Here is a 20,900-nt window from a genome sequence, read left to right on the forward strand (position 1 = left end):
TCTAGGAGCGAACACTAGAAAGGCAATACTTTAACTTGTTACGTGAACATTAAAAGGCATATTTGTTTTGGATAGTACTTCATTGTATTCGGAAACCACTGGTATTTTTCCCAAATTACATGCTGTAAGGACTCTAAACTTAAAAATATGAGAATTATAGTGCCCCACCCCAACACAAATTATAAAGTGAAGTTACTGACAACATAGTCTTCTCTAGAAACTATTCCAGTGTGTGCATGGGGAGGTCTTTTAAAGAAGGGGAAACGGGAAGCTCACACCAGCAATAAATTTGGTCAGTAAAATTACTTTTATTCTTTTTTTTTTTAAATAGAAGGGCTTATACAATTGAGTATAAAGACTTTTTTTTGAAGGACATGGAAATAAAAAAAAAGTGTCTGGATGGAATTCTCTTTATTGAGGAAGAGTTTACACATCTAAGTTTAAGTATTCACCTACTTTTTGCTGCCTCCTGTTAACAGGCATAATGAAAATATTGCACTGAGCATATGCATGGGAAACACAGCTAATAAAGCAAGAAATATGGTAAATACAATTCATACAACCTTAAAATAATTCAAACAATCATACAACAAACCCTGAAGCACTTCTGTGATCTGCAGTCTTAAGATGATGTACGCTTTTCTGAAGCATTTACAAATTTGACACTTTTTGTTTTGTAGAAAGATTTTGTATTGGTTAAGAAAACCACAGCCTTAAAATTGTTGGCTTTAAGTTACAGAGGTAACAGAGGTATTATCTGAACTCACATCAGAGCTCTTAAAAAAAAAATGGCAGCAGTACAAGTACCCGCCTCCTCCAGTGTCCAAACCTCTTTGTGGCTTTGCCATGGCCGAGGAATAGAGCTATGGAGCTCACCAAAGCAGTCAGTCTCCACGAATACTTTGAGACAGTCTGGCATCCTTTCTCTTGTTTACTGATATGATGCTCTGCTAAAAAGATGAAGCATAAGAACCTCAACCAACCAACAGAAGTTCCACACATCTGTCAACACTGACTGCACCTGGCAAGCCATTAACAGCAGAAAATAATTTTATTTGGCCAACCCATAGAGGAAATTTATAGAAATGCTGCTCTGAAGATGGGAGAGCAAGAAGTTTCCACACCACAGTAGAAAAAGTGTTACAGATGATTTGTTCAGGGATGATGTAAGCCAGATTGAAGACACAAATCACAGCACTTCCAACCTGTTTTCCACAAGAGCTCACTCTGAACAAATGTCTATTTACAACAACTTTCAGCTACTTGTGGAAAAGCTACCCTGGATGTTTCAAACATCACTGTTGGCTTCAATTCACTCTATGCACACTACAGGTCCATCTCAAACACTCTGAATAAATGCTGGATGCAAAAGTAGCCTGTCTCAGATATTAAAATTATGAGCAGCGGAAGAGAAGTTTACACACACTTCAACATTTTATATTGCTCAGGCACTGAGGATCCATTATCTTCCGCACAGGAATTTTCATCTCCAGGTTTTTGCTAGAGCCACTGTCCCCTCCTCCCACAGAAGGACTGGGCTACATTTTATCCTTTCACCTTGTTACAATCTGAATTTATTTACATACAAGACAGGAGAAAGTTTTTTACATTAACCCAACAATGGGCACCTTCACCTTGTAATAGGAATGCCTTAGACAAGGCAGCTGCATTTACTTTAAGAGCATATATAAAATTCAGTGTGCCAGTATCAAACAGAGACAAGAATGTAGATCATCCGATGCCAATACATTCTGGTGGGCCCTCGACTAATAGGTGCAAAAAAAACCAAAGCCAAAGAACCAAAAAAAAAAAAACCCCAAACTTGTCACCACTTTAGCACTGTTTAGAATGCTACACAATGAATAAACTGCATCTCTCTGGGACAGTGTTGCTTTTACTCCTACATCTCAAAGAAACTCCAAGCTAATTAATTAGAGCAAGAAATTACATTGAGCAGGATAACGTTTTAAATGAAAGAAATGACTTAGAAACACCAATCAAAGATAATTTGATTATGATTAGCTGTGCTGAAGTCTAAGTCATTAAAATTGATGAAGAATGTTTTTACACTGGTCTATTCTATGTAATCCATTACCTACACTATGCTCTGTAGTTCAAGTCTAACAAATGGTATCTGGTAACTCAATACTGAAGACTAATACTTCTGATGCACCGCTTGCTTTCCTACACTGACATGTTTCCAATGAAAAATAAATCAGTAGCAAGTAGATTTGCACGATTCTTCAGCAGGCGAACTTCAGCTTACGTGAAATATCATTCAGAATTTTACCTGCTTGCCTTTCTACGTGGTCATGTTTAAACATAGCTGCTGCTTTAGTCTGAACAGTCATTATCCCACAAAAGTTACAACCACGGTTTGTTAAGAAATCATTCCCTGTGCTTTCTAACAGCTAAGGCCTGCCCAAAGAATGTCTTTCCATGCTCTCAGCTGAAGTGACGAGCAAGACGAGCAGACCTATAATCAACACGCAGCTGAACAAAGGAGTGAAGGATGTTCTTGTCCAGATTAGCAAGTTGTTCTCCTGAGCAAACTTGCTTTAAGTTATCCGGAGCTACAACCAGAAGATTGCAAAGTGCATGCAAGGTATCAAAGAGTTGTAACACCAGCGCAATCTGTGGTTAAAAGAAAAAGAAAGCGTTAGAGATGCTTGAACTCTTTCTATACAATGTCCCCCTAGATTCTCAAAACACTTAACTCCCTACAGAGGATTTACATCCATCATTCTCTCCTTGTATGCTCATAAACATATATAAATAGGCAGGCGGACATATACATCTTTGTATAACACAAAGTTATACACAGAACACAATAATGCAAACTCAATTCTTCAATAAACAGCCTGCAAGCTGTAAACTGATATCAGCAAACAGCTTTTTAGGACACTATAAAGAATATATCACATCAGCTAATGAAATACTTGATGTTCAATTAGAAACAAACTTTTTTTATGAAGAAAAACCACTGGATTAAAAATAGACTCCTTTTACTAATTTCTATATGGCAGTACATCACCAATCCATCCATACCTACCTTGAAGTCTTTGGCACACTTCCTGTATTCAGCCACGTCACAAATAGCTAACATGCCTCCCATGCAACTGTAGGAATATTGCTGGAGATGTTCATAGATAAGTCGATGAAAACGAACTCCCAGCTCCATCAAAACTGTGTCCACATTCTTACCATCCATAGAATTTCTAATCTTTTCCACTTGCTTCCTGACATAGCCACAGACTTTAACACAAGCCTAAAGAAAAAAAGTGAAAAATAAGAATTATGTAACTTTCTAGAAATCTGTTGTCCTCAAAGTGGCTTCCACATCATAAGTTGAACATCAGTTACCAAGTCTTTAAACTTCAACACATCATTGAAATTAGTAATTTTCCAAATGATATTTGCCACATAAAGATGCAAAAATGTGAGTAGAATGATGGACACAAGACAACATTCAATTAAGTTACAGTTCATATCAGTTCAGAATAGAAGAATTTAATTTGGGCATTTAATTCAAAACAAGGGGTGTGTGTAAGTGATTAAAAACCTCTTGTCAGCTGCAATTATAAACTCAAATTAACAGCCACGCAGGCATCTTCATCCTTCCCACACAATACCAGAGTCTACATCCTACTACTTCACTTCTCCCATTCCCTCTAGGCCACAGGCACTCAGGTTAACACACTCGCTTCTTCCCACTGACTGTAGTTTGTCCCCTAAGGAGAGCCTAATGTAACCTCAAACTACAGCTTTCCAGGAGCCCATAGACTTGGATTCAGACAGATTTAGTGGCAGTGACAGTGATCTGCAGCAAAGAATGTTCACGCTTTACCTGTGACGCTCTGTCATGCTCCTGTTATTCTAAAGGGAAAAACTGTCCAGCTACTAAAGAGTACTTAATAACCGATTTTCTGAAACTGATAGCTTAAAACTAATTATCAGCTAAAAACCTAGTTCTACATCTTGGCCTCTTGGGAGAGGAAAGAATATGACAGTTCACCCAGCATCTACCAATTTGTGTCTGACACTAGGATACAAAACTGCTAATATTCTTTTTCAGCTTGAGAAAACAGCCCACAATAGAGTTTGGAGGCACTGAGCGCAAAAGGCAATGCTAAGTATATTAATCAAACACACATGTTGTCTAATATGTACTTGCTAAGAAACATCTTGTACCTGGTAACAATCCTGAGAATTTGTGGCTCTACTGATGAGGTGGGACTTAGTATACTTACATTAGTATATTGAATCAAAACATTGTTTTCATCTTCTGGTTTAAAATCTGTCTTCTTTTGCTCTGCAGCCAAGATGTGCTTCATCTGTCCAATCATACAGTTCAGTGTCCTTTAAAGTTAAAAATATAAATTGGGTTTTGAGGGGAACACTAATTTCCTTTAATTTATATTTACATGTACTAATACAACTCTATACAAAAATAGGGAGCATAAAAGAATGAGGAAAAACACATTAACATTTGACTAATCTACAGAAGATATAATAATTGTTTGCTTTTAGTGTAAGAAGCAAGCAGTGCTAAGACATGTCAAAGGAAACACTTCATTTAACAGACATGCACACACATACCCACTCTTCTAAAGTTCCAAAGCACTTCTCCAGAGCAGATAAGCTTCATTTTAAGTAAGCAGTTAGAAAAGGGAGAATAAGCCAAAACACCCCAAAACTCTAAAAGCACGCTTTCCTCTACGTTGAGTGTCTTGGAGCAGAGCACACAACATGCTGGCCAGCTGGTTTTACCGGGCACACATTACTTCCAAGTTAATCCATGCAAACCCATCTCCTTAGAGAAACTGGATAGCGTTCCTCAACAGTCTGACAGCCCAAGGAAGCATTATTCCAAAGAGTTAAGAAATGTGATCTAATTTTTTCATTACTTGGAAGAAAGCATCAGAAAACATTTGGAAAATGAAGAAAGGGATAAAGCGGGGAAAACTAAGAAAGAAAAACCTCTTCCTTTATCAGAGCTTGCTATTTCTTTTGTCCTAAGAAACCCAACAGAGTTTTGCAGTGTCACTTATTCCTCCCTGACAGCATTTATCTTCCCAGATCATTATCTAAGGTCAAGGCCCCGGTTTACTTTAAGTCCAAACCAAAGGTCAAACAGCAAAGCAGCAGAGACTCCATACCTCTCTGTGTCTACTGTTACCTCCCTCTGTCTCCTTTTTTTTTTCCTCCCCTTTTCTTCACCCCTCTCACTTCTCCAACCCCTGAAGGAAACAGTCAAGGCCATTACAGGCCTTGAAGGATTCAAGTTCTGGTGAAGGAGAGAATATAGGTATCCAAAGAGGAGAAAAAACCTTCTTGCTTGTGCATAGAGCTCAGACTTGCATTTTAGGTGTCCTTTGTTCAACAACCCACCAATAGAAAGTTAAAAGAAATCATATCTTGCATTCTCCCCTACTGTGATTTTCAATAAATACTCCCAGAAGTTTGTTTACACAGAATACGCACTGAAAGAAACTCAGCTGAACTAAGTTTGGCTAATAAATCACTTTTACAGAGGAAGACAATAGCTGTGATTGCATTCAAGAAGCTGCTATTAGACCTTTTCAGATAAGATAATTCTGAAACCACTGACATTTAGAAATCTGCTTCTATTTTTTGAACTAGATCATTCCTGTATGAGAGACAATCAATTCTCAACAGCATCAGTGGCACCAAAAAGCAGCATGTAAGCAGGCACACAAACACATTTTAGACATAACTTTAATCTCACAACTAATCTCAGTTTTCTGTATGCTAAAGCACAAATGTTTTTGAAGTCTCCACACACACAACATCTGAACGAACTGTTTTCCAACACAGGCTTGTTCTCCTAAGTCTTACTATCACTTTTAAGATCACCCAAACAGTTACAAAGTCCTGTAATGCTGATGACCAACTTATGCTTGTCTAGATCTAAGCTTATGGTCTCTTTGTGTTTAAATTCCTAAGGTCACTTCTAGTAGGAGCAGCTAAAAATCTCAGTTACCACTTAGACATCCCTCTATCTCCACTTTCCTTCTTCCACCTACAGAACATGCAGGTGCAAATAATATATCAAATATCTTCCAGGACACACAGAGAGTTGAGGTTGTTCAGCCTGGAGAAGAGAAGACTCCAGGGAGACCTTACAGCAGCCTTCCAGTACCCAAAGAGGACCTACAAGAAAGCTGGGCTGGGACTTCTTACAAGGGCATGGAGTGACAGGACAAGGGGGAATGGCTTCAAATCGAAAGGGGAAAGATTTAGATTAGACATTAGAAAGAAATCTTCACAGTGAGGGTGGGTTCACACTGGTTCAAGGTTGCCCAGGGAAGTGCCCCATCCCTGGAGGTGTTCAAGGCCAGGTTGGATGGGGCTTGGAGCAACCTGATCCAGTGGGAGGTGTTCCTGCCCAGAGCAGGAGGCTGGAACTGGATAGGTTTTTAAGGATCCCTTCCAATCCAAACTATTCCATGATTCTATGATCTCTCTGCAGAATGTATCCTGGAAGAGATAAATTTAATGCCTGTTCTTCCCGCACAGCGCTGTTCTCATCTCTCTCCACTAAGGTGTGGACTTGTCAAAAACATCAATAATAATTTCCAGAAAAGCCCTTGTTTTTCAAAGCAGGGATCATTTCCCTTTACTGGAGAGGGAAAACAGGCACAGAACGCTTGGGCAACATGTTCTAGGTTGATGAATGCCACCTTCAAGTATCAGAACACTACATGCTTCTGGTCCGAAGTAAGGCATTGCACAACAGATCCATTTCCTAATATTAAGCTTGTTAGTTAGTTTATTTTCCTCTGCTGCCAAGCGGCTATGATTTTAATTTACAATTTTTACAGCTATATTCTCATTTTTATTTGGAGAAATGGAGGGGAAAAGATTAAATTAATCAGTCACAACCTCAAAGCAAGTCAATGTCTGAATCGAAATCATTCCAGGTCTACAGACTTTTATGACTGGGTCTAATCCATAGCACTGCACAGATTCAAGCAAAGCATCTAACCTATTTTTGTCAAACTTTGCTTCTAGTGGAAATCCTGCAAGTCTTTAACCTATTTAAATCATCATTCCTCCTGCCTTTAAAGCAGAAAAAACTAGTTTGAGACAATAAGGTAAACTGAATTGTTGCACTCTTTCAGCATAACCAAAAGCCTTTAACATCATTCCAGAAGTATTCAAGGGTCAGAAATCTGCCATAGAAAATAAAACTCTCTAATAAACAAAAGCTAAGTTTTCTGCGCACAGTAATGCAAACCTATGGATTTTAAAAACTAAATTAAATCAATTCTGTGTTCGGAAGTAATTCATCCTTAAAAGGAAAGCTAACAGACATCACAGAAATTTTACAAGAATCAATGATTAACAGAAAGTTTAAACTGTACTTGCCTGTCAATGCCCATATCTAGCTTCACTTCCATTTGTTCTATGATATCCTTTTTCTTCTGAAGGCATTCAGATAATTTAGGAGAAGAACTGCAACAGCATAAAGGGTTGGGGGTGTGATGGTGTTATAATATCAAAACAAATTTTATTCACTCTTATTCCTATCAATACTTGTGGAGCTCCTTCTTGCCTGTTAGTTCTCCAAGGTAACAGTTTAACTTCCTGTTGTGGTTTGAGTTAAAGTAGGATCAGCTTCTGACTCAACTCAGTCACTCCATATAACTCCACTTCTCTGGAAGTTAAGTGCCTGTTTTTGAGACAGTGTTCTTCTCTAAAGTGATAACACAGGCCATTGGTAAGCAAAAAGGCCAGTGCTTATACTTAACCAAGGCCATCCTCAAGCTGGCGGAAAAGGCACAACACCTGCAAGGAGGGGTAAATAGGGCAGGTGATCCTAAATTGCCCAGAGTATTCCATCCCATAGGTGTCATACTCCGTATAAATTTAAGAGATCACGAAGGTCTCACTCTCTCCCACGACGTCCGACATCCAGTGAGAACCTCATCTGCCTGGTTGCTTCTGATCCCAGATCTGTGTGTTCCTGAATTCAGTTCCTGAGTCCAACAGCCTCCGAGCTGTGGACCCATTCCCTCACGTCTGCTCTACAGCATTTGTGGTGACGTAGTGTCATCGAGGGGTGGGGGTGCGATCTCATGTATTTGTTTATATTTTATTACTTTCTAATTATTTTCATTATCGTCATTAAAGCTGTACTTCTAGTTTCCAACCCATGAGTCTTCTCCTCTCATTTCCCTCTCTCCTTTTCCTGCAGGACTTTGGGAGGGGAAAGGGATTTTGGAGGCTCAACTGCATGGTTTTAGCTGCCAGGTTTGGCTGGGTAGGGCTAAACCATGACACTTCCTTTCTTCCCCCTCTCATGACAGCATTTTATCTACCCACAATAACAAACTAAACCACTCCAAGAATAAACTCTCAACAAAGACGAAGAATGAAAAAACTTGCTTTCTTCACCAAAAATGACCGTTCACAAAGGAAACGCTAATCACAGTAAAGTTACCTGATCAATGGCATCAGGTGATCATTGAATTGCTTGTCAAATAAATGGAAAATAGTATTGGCCTGGTGGACTACATCCAAGAAATAAAGATTTGCATTCTTTGAATCAGAAGAGGGAATGCCTAAAGCAAAGAAGGTGTCATTAGGATTGTAATGATAAGCAGTTGTTACAGTTAGCATGATGGCTTTTTAAATATTAAAAACTCTCCCATAAATGCCTAAATCACAGGCTTAGAGTTTCAAAAATTTACCATGCTGCCATACACAGAACACTTCTCACAGCTGTATCAAGTAATAACTATAAGCATAGAAATAACCCGCTTTTAAAATTTCTAAAAGCAAAATGGAACAGCCAATTTAAGTATTTCTTCAGAACACGAGTTCTGTGCTTTGATGTAGAAACGATAGGTTCTTACTGTCAAGATCTTAATACAAGCAGTTTTCGTACTTGCTTTCACTCTTTAAAATGCACAGGTATACAAACAAGCATGGAATTCTTATAAAATAGAAGATCCTAAGCCTTAATGTGAAGATATTCTGCTGCAATGGCACAAAGAACAACTGAAAGAGGTAAGCAGTGCTGGCGTCCCAATTTGTGATACCAATTTTTTTGAGGACAGTAGCATGTTTCCACCTGTGCTTCAATTCCCCAAATGGAAGTTACACAGTAGAAGACATTAAATGCTGATTCCCAAATACACAAACCAAATTTCATTTAACCTATACTTTCTAAACAAGGTCAATCAATAAGCACTTGTAAAGATCATCTGCAGAGAAAGGCCAACGAGATGAAATGCTCATAAAACATTATACTCACCGGCAAGGCCCGTTTCTAATGCATAATCGATGTGTTCAGTACATAAGAACTCTACAAGCATAGAAAAAATCCTGAAAGCATTCTTGGGTAAGTCAGACGGATCAGAGAGCTTTAAAGAAAGAGAAAATAAATTATCCTAAAGGTCAGATCTACGTACATTTGAAAGCTTACCCAATATTGCAAGGAGGATAAGCTTAAAATGTAACAAGTATTCCAGAATAACTGGAATTTTATTCTAAATGAAAAGTGTCCACACAGAGAACTATTCAGGAACAGCCTTTAGTATCAATAAACCCTTCGGCATTAACAAGTAAACTGAAGCCAGAACACCACAGGATGCTACAATAGCGAAACCCATGCAGTGGTAGGATGAGGAGGGAGGGGTTTAAATTGGAAGGGGAAAGATTTAGATTAGACATTAATAAGAGGTTCTACATGACGAGGGTGGTGAGGCCCTGGCCCAGGTTGCCCAGAGAAGCTATGGCTGCCCCATCCCTGGAGGTGTTCAAGGACAGGCTGAATGGGGCTTGGAGCAACCTAGTTCAGTGGGAGGTGTCCCTGCCCGTGGCAGAGGGTGGAGCTGGATGGGCTTTAAGGGCCCTTCCAGCCCAAACCATTCTGATTCTATGGAAAAGCAAAAGTATAAGCATTTCACAAAAATAATAATAAAAAAAGCAGCAATAAAAAAGGCAGATTATTTAATTAGTGGTCCTTAAAACAAACTTCCAGGTGTAATCAAGAATTACACTGCATATCACTGGATGCTGGGAAAAACATACACAGGAAAGCTGATTCTCTCTGTGCCCTGCCCTTTTACCCTTTTGCTAAGCTCCTGCTGTTGACCACAGCCAATGCAGGATGCTGACTTAGATGGACCTTTAGTTTCACCCAGTGCAGTCGTTTTGTCACTGCCACAGTACTGCAGAAAAAAATTACACAGACTGAACCTTTGCTACGTTTATCACAGTTCAGCTGGAGCCAATGAAGCATGGACATTTTTATTAAGGAGGGTAATGCCCACATACACACAGCACCTGTACTTCATGAGCTGTAAGCAACATGGGATTTTAGACAGCAACCTGTCAGTAAATCCCTTGTCTGAAGAAAAACATCAGGGCTTTTGTACATAAGAAACGTGGCTTTGGTTTTTAAGGAATTACGTGAAGACCTTATGCAGGTAGGAATACGAAAGATTACCATTGCAATTCAAGTCAATTTAAACACTCCCACTCCCAAAGAGGTCTGCTGTATTCCCCCAAAAACTGCAACAGAAACCCCAACAACCATCAGAGACTTCCAAACAGCAAAATGTTTCAATAAATGGTTACATTCAGAATTGACAACTTATTTTTCCTAAAGCAGTCACAGTTGGGACAGAGAGTGTGTCTGCATCATCTGTCGCGTGATATAAATACCACAATTAGTTAGCCAGGGACATGTTTAACTCTCTCTGCATAGAGAGATGCCCTGGCCACAAAGCCCTGGCAATATATCTGATAACAGAGAAGTTAAACACTTGCCATTCTAAAAAACCTCCTTACATGTCAAGATTCATTTGGCACTGGTTTCCACCCCAACACGTGCAATTGTTTTTAGATAAAGTGTGAAAAAATCTGATCCCAACAAAAAAAGGAGGGGGGAAAAAAAAGCCATGCACAACTGAAGTTAGTTTGTACCATGAATTTAACAACCACCTCTAGCAACTACCACATATGGTGTATGGTTTAGTGGTGGACAGGTACAGTTGGACTCAATCTCAAAGGTCTTTTCCAACCAAATGATTCTATGATTGAGAACAATAATGATCTACCTGCTTGTCCTGCAGTCACTGACTTTCACCACTAGGGAGAGGGTCATTTCAGTGTCAACAGTATTTGTACACTGTTACAGCTGTGGCCCCTCAAGTATATCAAATATTGAATCTTCTTATTATCTTCTAATGTTAAGTTTTTCTGCATAAGGTAATTTAGAATGTTAGAAGCATTAATTTGCAAGAAATCAGTGTTTAGCTAATAAAAAATCCCTATCATTGAAGTTTGCAATTAAATTTCAAGGGTTTTCATTTACAATGAAGTACCAGACAAACAGTAACTGACAGGCAGTAAAACCAGAGTTAGCCAGGAAAACAATATTAAAGATTATTCCTCTCAGCATTTTATTGGTGATATTCTCCAATGCTAGAAGAAACGGCAGGTGACACAGGAAAAAACACTGTTGAACTATTCTCTGCATTCTTAAAGCAGGAAAAAAACCCACACTAAAAGCTCCTCAGGTCTCAGGTCTAATTTAGCAAGAGCAGCAATACAGACAGTAGGTTTAACCATCCTCACTTCCTCCACAACTAGACAGCACTAAAACCCACAAAATACAACTTGATCCACATTTAAAAAGCAAACCCTTGGCCTCCACAGCTACCCTGTCCAGTGAAAAATATAAAAGAGAATTAATTTGTCTGATAATGTCCTTCCTTTCTTCCTATCATGCTTCAATCAACAATTGAATCTCAAAATTTAATTTCTCACACAATTATATCACTAACGCAGATCACCAGAAACAAACTTACCCTGTGACACCTTTCAAAAGCCTGTTTAGTTTCTTGCAAAAGGTTAACCACCACTTCTTGTGACAGAAAAGTTTCTCCGTGTGTATCAATACTTGGCCCCAGTGGTAAGTTTGTACGTTGCCTTATCCTCTCTTTGAGGTCTTGAATGCTGGAACAAAGACACACCGAAAGAAGATTTCACTAGGTGGAAATTCCAATGTTCAAATTCAACAATGACTTAGGATGTCTTATTAATAATTGTTAACTCAAACAGAACCCAAGACACAGTTTAGGATATGCAAGCATTAAGACAGTCTTGCAAGCATAAAAGTTGCCAGTAAATGCAAAACTACGACCTCTGATCCCACGACCAACTGTGTTCTACCATGGTGCGCTCACACCATGGGAGCGGCTATTCCCCATTGTGGAATAAGTGTAGTTTCAAATGAATACTACAGCATTTACGCTCTGTGGACAAAGTTTAGCCTCCAAGCATTCTGTCACATTGTACTTTCAAAACACTACTGAGAGCTATCTCACCCATGCCCACAAATCCTCTCATCCACTACCTCAGCAGTCCTGATTCAGTCAAGCATGCTCCAACACATTTCCATGCATAAAACAACCCATGAAGTCAGTCACTACAACCAATTTAATTTTCCCCAAGAAAATTAAATTTTCATCTTTGTTTATTAATTCATTGAATTTCTTCACTTCTGCTGTTCTCTCCCAGGAACTTTTAATTCTTCACATACTGAACTCAGTAGCTCCTTGAAAGGGGCAGTAGCCTTATCACCTCTGCCTCACACGAGTTCTAATTCTTCCTTTCCCACTTCTCACTAGTCCTTTATCAGAGTTTCTCTACACTAAAGATAATGAAGTCTTGTTTTACCTTTCTCTAAGTCCATTGCATCTTCTGGACTCATTAAGAGCTTTCTCACTGACATTGCTATGGTCTTTTCCCCTTCCTAGGTCTTGGGAGGGGACCACAAGACCTGGGCAGGTGAAAAAAAATGTATGCTTTTAGATACACAAATATACATGCTTTAGGTACCTTAATTTTGCTTCAGTCCTTTTGTGGATCTGGATCCTAAGTTGAAACATAGGTTTAACTGGCATTTTTCATTTCCCATGAGTATACAAATACCATGCATCACCTTTCACACATACCAAGAGCAATACACTTTTTAGCAGAAATTAACAAAGTGATAGCAAATTACAAACAGCTCGAGGTCACTTTACAAGTCTGCCTTTTTGCAGTTCATCACTGTACATCTAACAGCACATACTATGTTTCTCCCCTTACCAACTCCCTTCCGTTTTAGAAATAAAAAACTTCACAGAAGAAACTTACCCTCCAGTGCCAATGGACCTCTTCTGGTGGTTTTTGGAATCATAATAGCGTTGGAGAATCATAGCACTCCTACTTTTCAAATAACCGATTTCCACCTCAATATAATTCTCCAAGTAGGAAATGAAAATGGATTTGATAAGCTTAGACAAGAAAGTCTGCTTATCAGTACCCAAGTTAAATTCCATCAATTTGCTTGACAGATTAGTAGTTCTTTATGCAAAAGAAACAAAGAAGGGGAAAGGAGGAGAAGGTTGGATTTGTATGAATTACAGCACTACACGACTATAAAGTGCATAGCAAAACAGAATCCTGATTGTGATGAAGACACCTAGCAAGGTTATATTTAAGTAAAGAATTTTGCATAATTCATGTTTAATTACATACAGCACAACTGAAATCAATTGAGTCACCAGTAAGCTGGGGAAGACTGGTTTTTGCTCAGCTTTAAAATTATTCTCAGAGATCATGGAATCATAGAACGGTTTTAGTTGGAAGGGACCTTAAAGCCCATCCTGTTCCACCTCCTGCAATGGGCAGGGACACCTCCCACCAGACCAGGCTACTCAAGGCTCCATCCAGTCTGGCCTTCAACACTTCCAGGGACGGGGCAGCCACCATTTCCCTGGGCAACCACCCTCATCATGTAGAATTTCTTCCTAACGTCTAATCTAAATCTTCCCTTTCCAATTTAATGCCATTCCTCCCCATCCCATCTCTACAGGCCCTCGAAAAAAGCTTTCTTGTAGGCTTCCTTCAGGTACTGCAAGGCTGCTGTGAGCTCACTCCAGAGCCTTCTCTTCTCCAGGCTGAACAGCCCCAACTTCCTGTTAAGATCGCTATACTAAATAATTACCATTAAAATAATAATGGCAATTTGAAAAATTCTTTAGGAAAGCTACCACTGTAAAGGTTAATGATCATAAAAACACTTTCAATTTTTATGAGTTTATCTTTTTTGCTTCTCTTCCTTCATCTTGAGAACAAAACAAGAGCACATCTACAACAATAAATATATAAATATATATTATATATATTATATAAGTGTATAAATACCTTGAATACAGATCATAAAGATTCTTCAGATACTGTTCTGCATCTGATTTCCTGTGTTCTTCTAGCTGGTCCTTCACATAACTCTGGAAAATGTGGTTATATCTGTTAGAAGATTAACTCACAACCACGGGTCACACTCACTACTTGCTAGATTGTATGCAATTTACTGCACGATGTATGTTTGTCTTCAGGTAATTCATATATCCTTTGTTTTTAAATCTCTAATTTACAGATCCTGCTTTATCTACAGAGAGAGCTAAATAAATCCTTCAGAAGAAAATTATTTGATAATACAAAGCAGTAACATGTGAAGCAAAGACAAAAGACAGCTTGCTTGGAAAATATGCTTGACCAAACACACACAAAATCCTGTCTTTTTAAAAATCAAAAGCAGCAGAGGCCTGGGGGCATTTCTGCAGCTGACAGTAAGCAAAGGAAATGCTTACATATTTGCTTTTCATAATAGATACACAAAGTATATACAAGCTTAGAGCCTTCTTGTCACTGAATATTTGGACAAAAATATTGTTTGCCATAAACACCAAGTCGAAACTGACACACAAATTTAGGGTTGAAACACATGCTCAATCTCTACACTAGGAGACTAATAGCCATAAGGAAATTGCTTTTTGTGACAAATAGCCATGTTGTTGACTTCATGCGCTTGTTACTTTCACTTACTCAGTGCTAACCCCACACTTGAAAACAGCTTCCACGAATAAGCAGATTTAAGATACTTAAAAGTGAAACTTCTTTTCCCAGCATATCCTTGGTCGCAGGCATACAGAAGAAATCAAACGTGCATACAACACCTCATGAATTACCCAACGAACAGACTCGATTCCCTCATAACTTCACATAATGAGTATTTTCAGTCACATGGCATTCAGAGCAGAAGCAGCTTGGTTTGATACAGGTTTGATTACGTTTGAATCATTACAGAGCAATCAGCTATGATTGTACATCCCTATATGAGATTACAAATACTGTAAATTCTCAGTAGTTATTACAATAGTTCTGTAACTGTTATTACAAGAGTTTTGGATTAAAAGTTTACTCAATGAACTTCAATGTGGTAAAATGTTAAATACCTGAAGTTTAACTTCAAAGATATTTTGGATGAGTTTGGCTAGCACAGTCTCTGGATTGCTAAAGACTTCTCCAACTTGCTTATTCACTCGCTGGCAGAGAATGGCTGCATCTTCAAAGACATCGTTCCTCAGGAATGCACCCTAGAGTTTTAGAAGCACATTTAACATATTTACAAGAACCTATACAACTAAATAAATTGACATGCAAGAGATGCATGTGAAAAAAATGCATTACCTCTTGACACTGTTTTATGTACACATCCACACAATGGGAATAGCCCTATGGAAGGAGGGAAACAACTCGGTGTTAAAGCAGGTTGTCCACACATTCAGTAGAATGAAATCAAGGAAATACAACCTCTGTGAAAAAGTTATTGCTAAAAAAGATCGATACATCGAAAGTGCAGACTCTTTCAAATCTGTTTTTGTCACAAACCTAATTAACTTCACTTATCACTGCTCCATGCAGATACACACTACAGGTTTCAACGCTCTTTCTAAAGAATGGAAGGTAGTTCACATACGTACAAGAAATATTATCTTGGACTGTTCTCTACTGATACCGCCTCCAATCATCTGCCTTCTTTACTCCCCTGTATTTGATTTCAGATGAACACCGCAGTACTTTTGCGGTTATACTGTTATCTGATATGGTGGTTAAGCCCTTACAAATACATTCACTTAAAACAGGCACTTATTGCATTGTGGTTTGGGGGGGGTGGGTTATGTATTTCAATGAACACCCTCAGGTTTTACCTTAAAATGAAGCAAAACTGCTGCTACTTCTCTCATTCTGGAGATTTCGCCTCTCCGCTGTGCACTAGTAAACTCTTGAATTAGCTGGCACTCTAAATCATGGTACTTACCTGGAGAGGAAAGGGGATAACAACAAAAATCCATAAGGCTAGGTAAGACAAGCACTGACAAAAACTGTTAATACTGACAGTACTGCATATTTCTTTAATCATCTTTAACAATTCAAACATAGGAATGTGGATTGAACTGGATAGATAACTCACTTGCTATCTTTGATTTTACTTCAGAAAACCTGTTAACAACAAAAAAATACCATGATTAAATTCAAATCCACATCACAAGAGAAATCACAGACATCCTAGATAACCAGTAACAGGCATCCTACTTAAGAATAAACATACGTAACAAAGATGACAGAAACGTTACATGCTTTATATCCATAAAAACCTACAAGCATCTAATTCAAATCTAGCATTAAGTCAGCAGAGCAAAATTATCCCATTAAAAGTCTGTTAAGCAGTTTAGGATGTGTATGTAAAGATGATCCTACAACATCAGTGTATGAACACAAATTTGAGAATAGAGAGAAATATGCACACAATCCATCTCAAAAGCCAACTGAATCACTAAGTAAAGCACCAAAAAAGTAGACAAGGGAAGCATCAGAAAATTATAGCTATGCGAAGATTTATTTTTTAAGATGTTCAGATAGATTCTTACCTGTCAAAAGGCAGTTCCTGCGCAATCAAATGCAGTTTTTGAATAATATCAGCTGCCTCTTTAATCTGTTAAGAGTAAAACATGACAGAATTAAAGGTCTGATTGTGGGCTATTCTTTTCCTCCTCCCTCCACTGTCCAAATTCCATACATGTCATTCCTATTTCTAAAGCCGGTTGAGTGGATATACCTATGGAAGAGATCATCCCCTTACAGTTCCTGTACGTACTTTTATGATGCTTAAGGTATTTTTCTTTAACATAAAGTTATATAGGTCAAAATGTGATAAAAGGTCTTGTTATATGTTTACACTGGCATGTCATAGAATCATAGAATAGTTTGGGTTGGAAGGGACCTTAAAGATCATCCAGTTCCAACTCCCCTGCCATGGGCAGAGACACCTCCCACTGGATCAGGCTGCTCAAGGCCCCAGCAAACCTGGCCTTGAATACCTCCAAGGATGAGGCAGCCATAACTTCCCTGGGCAACCTGTGCCAGTGCCTCACCACTCTCATGGTGAAGAAATTCTTCCTGATGCCCAGTCTGAATCTGACCCTCTCCAGTTTATACCCATTCCTGCTCATCCTATCACCACAAGCCTTTATGAATAGTCTCTCTCCAGCTTTCCTGGAGAGGCCCCCTTCAGGTACTAGAATGTGGCTATAAGATCTTCTCAGAGCCTTCTCTTCTCCAGGCTGAACAAGCCCAACTCTCTCAGCCTGTCCTCACAGAGAAGGTGCTCCAGCCCTCCGATCACCTTTGTAGCCCTCCTCTGGACCCGCTCCAACAGCTCCATATCCTTCTTACGTTGAGGATTCCAGGACCAGACAGTACTCCAGATGAGGTCTCACAAGAGAGGAATAGAGGGGCAGAATTCCTTCCCTTGACCTGCTGGCCACGCTTCTTTTGATGCAGCCCAAGATATGGTTGGCCTTCTGGGCTGTGAGTGCACATTGCCGGCTCATGTCGAGCTTCTCATTGACCAGCACCCCCAAGTGTTTCTCTGCAGGGCTGCTCTCAATCACATCATCCCTCATTGCATACTGAAATTGGGGATTGCCCTGACGCAGGTGTAGGACCTTGCGCTTGGCGTTGTTGAATCTCATGAGGTTCCCACAGCCCCACTTCTGCAGCCTGTCCAGGTCCCTCTGGATAACAGCCCATCCTTACGGTGTGGCAACCACACCACTTAGCTTGGTGTCATCCGCAAACTTGCTGAGGGTGCACTCAATCTCGCTGTCAATACCATTGATAAAGATATTGAACAGCACCAGTCCCAGTACGGATCCTTGAGGGACACCACTTGTCACGGATCTCCATCTGGACTTCGAGCCATTGACCACTACTCTTCAAATACAACCATCGAACCAGTTTCTTATGCACTTTACCATCCACCCGTCAAATCCATATCTCTCCCAATTTAGAGAGAAGGATGTTGTGGGGGACCATGTCAAAGGCTTTAAAGAAGTCTAGATAGATCACATCTGCCAGTTTATCCATGTCCACTGCTGCAGTTACCCCATCATAGAAAGCCACTAAGTTGGTCATACAGGATATGCCCCTGGTGAAGCCTGGCTGCTATTAATCACCTCCCTGCCCTCCATATGCTTTAGCATAGCTTCTAGGAGGATCTGTTCCATGATCTTCCCAGGCACAGAGGTGAGGCTGACAGGTCGGTAGTTCCTAGGGTTGTCTTTTCTACCCTTTTTAAAAATGGGTAGAATGTTACCCTTCTTCCAGTCACCAGAGACTTCTCCTGATTGCCATGACTTTTCAAATATCATGAAGAGTGACTTGGCAACCACCTCTACTGATTCCCTCAGGACTCTGGGATGCATCTCATCAGGTCCCACACACTTATATTTATGTTCAGGTTCCTCAGGTGGTCACAAACCTTATTCTCCTCTACTGTGGGAGGTAGTTTATCCCCTTGGTCACCCACACGTCTGTATCGGTGTGCAAGCTACCTGGACAAAGAACTCATCACGGCACTGTGCCAACAGGACTACACAGAATCTTTGCAGACCACAGATTCCTCAGGGCCAGAGCAGTCTCATGAAGATTTGCACCCTTCTATTTAGGAATAAAATAAATAACTAAATCAGAGCTGAACTGCAACATTATACTTTACAAGCAATCAGGATCCAAGTCTGACTCACACCTAACCAAAAGAGATCTCTGTTAAACTTGGAAGTGCAACCCTTTCAGGCATGTCAGGAGAAGCACTAGGGAATTTTTTGCAATTGATGAGATCTGTAGAGCTATATCAAAAAAACCCAAAACGCATGACACACTTGGCAGGGGGAGGGAAGGGAAAAAGAGCACCAAAGCAGAGCGTAGTTGTATGTAGCAAGGTACCTCGCATTCTCCCAAGGAAGGAGGAATGGAAGCTGTACTAGAAATTATAAACTCTGAAGTCCAAAGCAAAGATGAAGATGAAAGTCAGTTAACTGTGCATTTATACAAAATAGGAATAGTCGTGTGAATACAAAACCTAACAAAGTTAATACAGCATGCAAATTTCTGCTCTGTCGAGGACAGCAAAACCTTTAATCTTTTAGTCTTCCATAGTCAATTGGCATGAAAAGCGCAACTAAACAGTGCTGTATGACTGTTTCACTAGGCTGGCTAAAATCACAGAAACCACTTTGGAAACGTGGGGAACACAGCTGGCTGCAACTGAAGTTCAGTGGATTTAAGCACACAGCACTGACTGGCCCAAACCAGACTCAGCTCTGGGATGGTTTTATGGGTTTATTACCCTGTCTTGGTGACTGGAAGACACCTTGAAGGGTGCGATGAAAGCTCTAGCTACTACTCTCAAGGAAAACCTTTATAAGCTGACACAAAGGAAAACAAGGAGAACATACAGTTCCCATTAGTCATGTTCCAGGGAACTAGAGCGAGAGGAAAGGAAGTAATGAAATCCTATTCTCCCACCACTTAGAGCAGGCTGGGATTAAAACTTTTCAAGAATAGAAAAAGACACACAGGTAAGAATACAGAGCACAGGCTTCGTGCTAGGTTGGTTGTTCAGCAAAAGCCAGGGCTCTCCAACTGTATCTATTCTGCTTATTAAGAGCAGCTTATGTTTTGAACTGTCAGCTTACAATAGCCTCTTAAGTCAAAAGCAGATATGCTCCTCAAATAAATCCAATGGAACACAAATTATTTCTATTAGCTTACAGCAACCTTACTACCTAACCAGCAACTGTTATCAATACTGATGTCATCAGAACAGTCTGTATATTAGCAGTTTTTCACCGATGTTACAAAACAAGAGGAAGAACAAGCACACCACAAATGCAACATTTTCTGTGTCTCCTCTTCACACGATAACTGTTAACTAAGATTTTCTTGAATTCAAGGCATTTTATGAACAAAAGAAGCCACAACAAATCAATTCTCCATGGTTGCTGCTTAAATCTGGACATATTTCATTGGTAATTGAACCAAGCTTCTGTAAATTATTAAATCAAAATAAATACAGATTCTATAAAACACAACTTAAGGGTATTAAAATCTGGGGAAAAACTGAAAAATCATGGACAAAAATGGCAAGAAAATTTTAACATACAGTATTTTTATGAGGAAGTTAAAAGGCATAATGGAATACCGTTGAGTACAGAGCAAAAATGGAGAAAAGAACGTAAGAATAATAGTAAATACATTAAACACAAGGCTACAGGCAATGCTATTGCATGATAAACAAGTCGGCTGCTGTACCATTTGAATAGTTTAACTAGAGTTATTTGCTCATTTTAAGATTCTTTCGTACACAAGAGGGACTGGTAAACTGGCAATGGAAGGGAGATAAGGATTCAGAGGATGAAGACACAATAACATAGCGCAGGACAAGACAGCAAGGAAAAGCTTTCATAGAGATGGTAAGTTAGAAATTGGGCAGCATAGCTAGGAGAACATAACATGAGAAGCAACAACGTGTGTGGAATCCAACAGATTAAGAACTGACACTGAGAAAAAAGTGAATTCCTGAGGAAACAACTGCATTATAGTTCCTTTCATGCCTCTCCTTTCACAGTACCCCCCACCTCCAATGCCTCAAGGAAAAATCCACACTTGTGAGGTATGGCATAGTACAA

The 20,900-nt window shown here is 39.5% G+C and overlaps 1 protein-coding gene across 3 annotated transcripts in view; it reads right to left on the reverse strand.

The window, feature by feature from the left end:
• Window positions 1-297: 297 nt before the first annotated feature.
• The window catches only part of EXOC5 (exocyst complex component 5), a 32,687-nt gene continuing 12,084 nt past the window's right edge, over window positions 298-20,900 (reverse strand). The window contains exons 5-19 of one of the 3 annotated variants that reach the window (XM_054068359.1): window positions 16,800-16,864; window positions 16,343-16,371; window positions 16,080-16,189; window positions 15,559-15,603; window positions 15,324-15,464; window positions 14,233-14,315; window positions 13,180-13,389; window positions 12,880-12,915; window positions 11,847-11,994; window positions 9,284-9,392; window positions 8,468-8,588; window positions 7,393-7,479; window positions 4,251-4,359; window positions 3,053-3,268; window positions 298-2,634 (exon numbers count right to left, since the gene is read on the reverse strand). In XM_054068359.1, coding sequence (XP_053924334.1) covers window positions 2,446-2,634; window positions 3,053-3,268; window positions 4,251-4,359; window positions 7,393-7,479; window positions 8,468-8,588; window positions 9,284-9,392; window positions 11,847-11,994; window positions 12,880-12,915; window positions 13,180-13,389; window positions 14,233-14,315; window positions 15,324-15,464; window positions 15,559-15,603; window positions 16,080-16,189; window positions 16,343-16,371; window positions 16,800-16,864 — 1,698 coding nt within the window. In that variant the 3' untranslated portion in view covers window positions 298-2,445. The remainder of the gene's footprint in view (window positions 2,635-3,052; window positions 3,269-4,250; window positions 4,360-7,392; window positions 7,480-8,467; window positions 8,589-9,283; window positions 9,393-11,846; window positions 11,995-12,879; window positions 12,916-13,179; window positions 13,390-14,232; window positions 14,316-15,323; window positions 15,465-15,558; window positions 15,604-16,079; window positions 16,190-16,342; window positions 16,372-16,799; window positions 16,865-20,900) is intronic. The other 2 variants (XM_054068360.1, XM_054068362.1) reach the window with 2 other exon arrangements.

This window comes from Cuculus canorus, chromosome 5 (assembly GCF_017976375.1).
Source record: "Cuculus canorus isolate bCucCan1 chromosome 5, bCucCan1.pri, whole genome shotgun sequence".
In the NCBI taxonomy this organism is placed as follows: domain Eukaryota; kingdom Metazoa; phylum Chordata; class Aves; order Cuculiformes; family Cuculidae; genus Cuculus; species Cuculus canorus.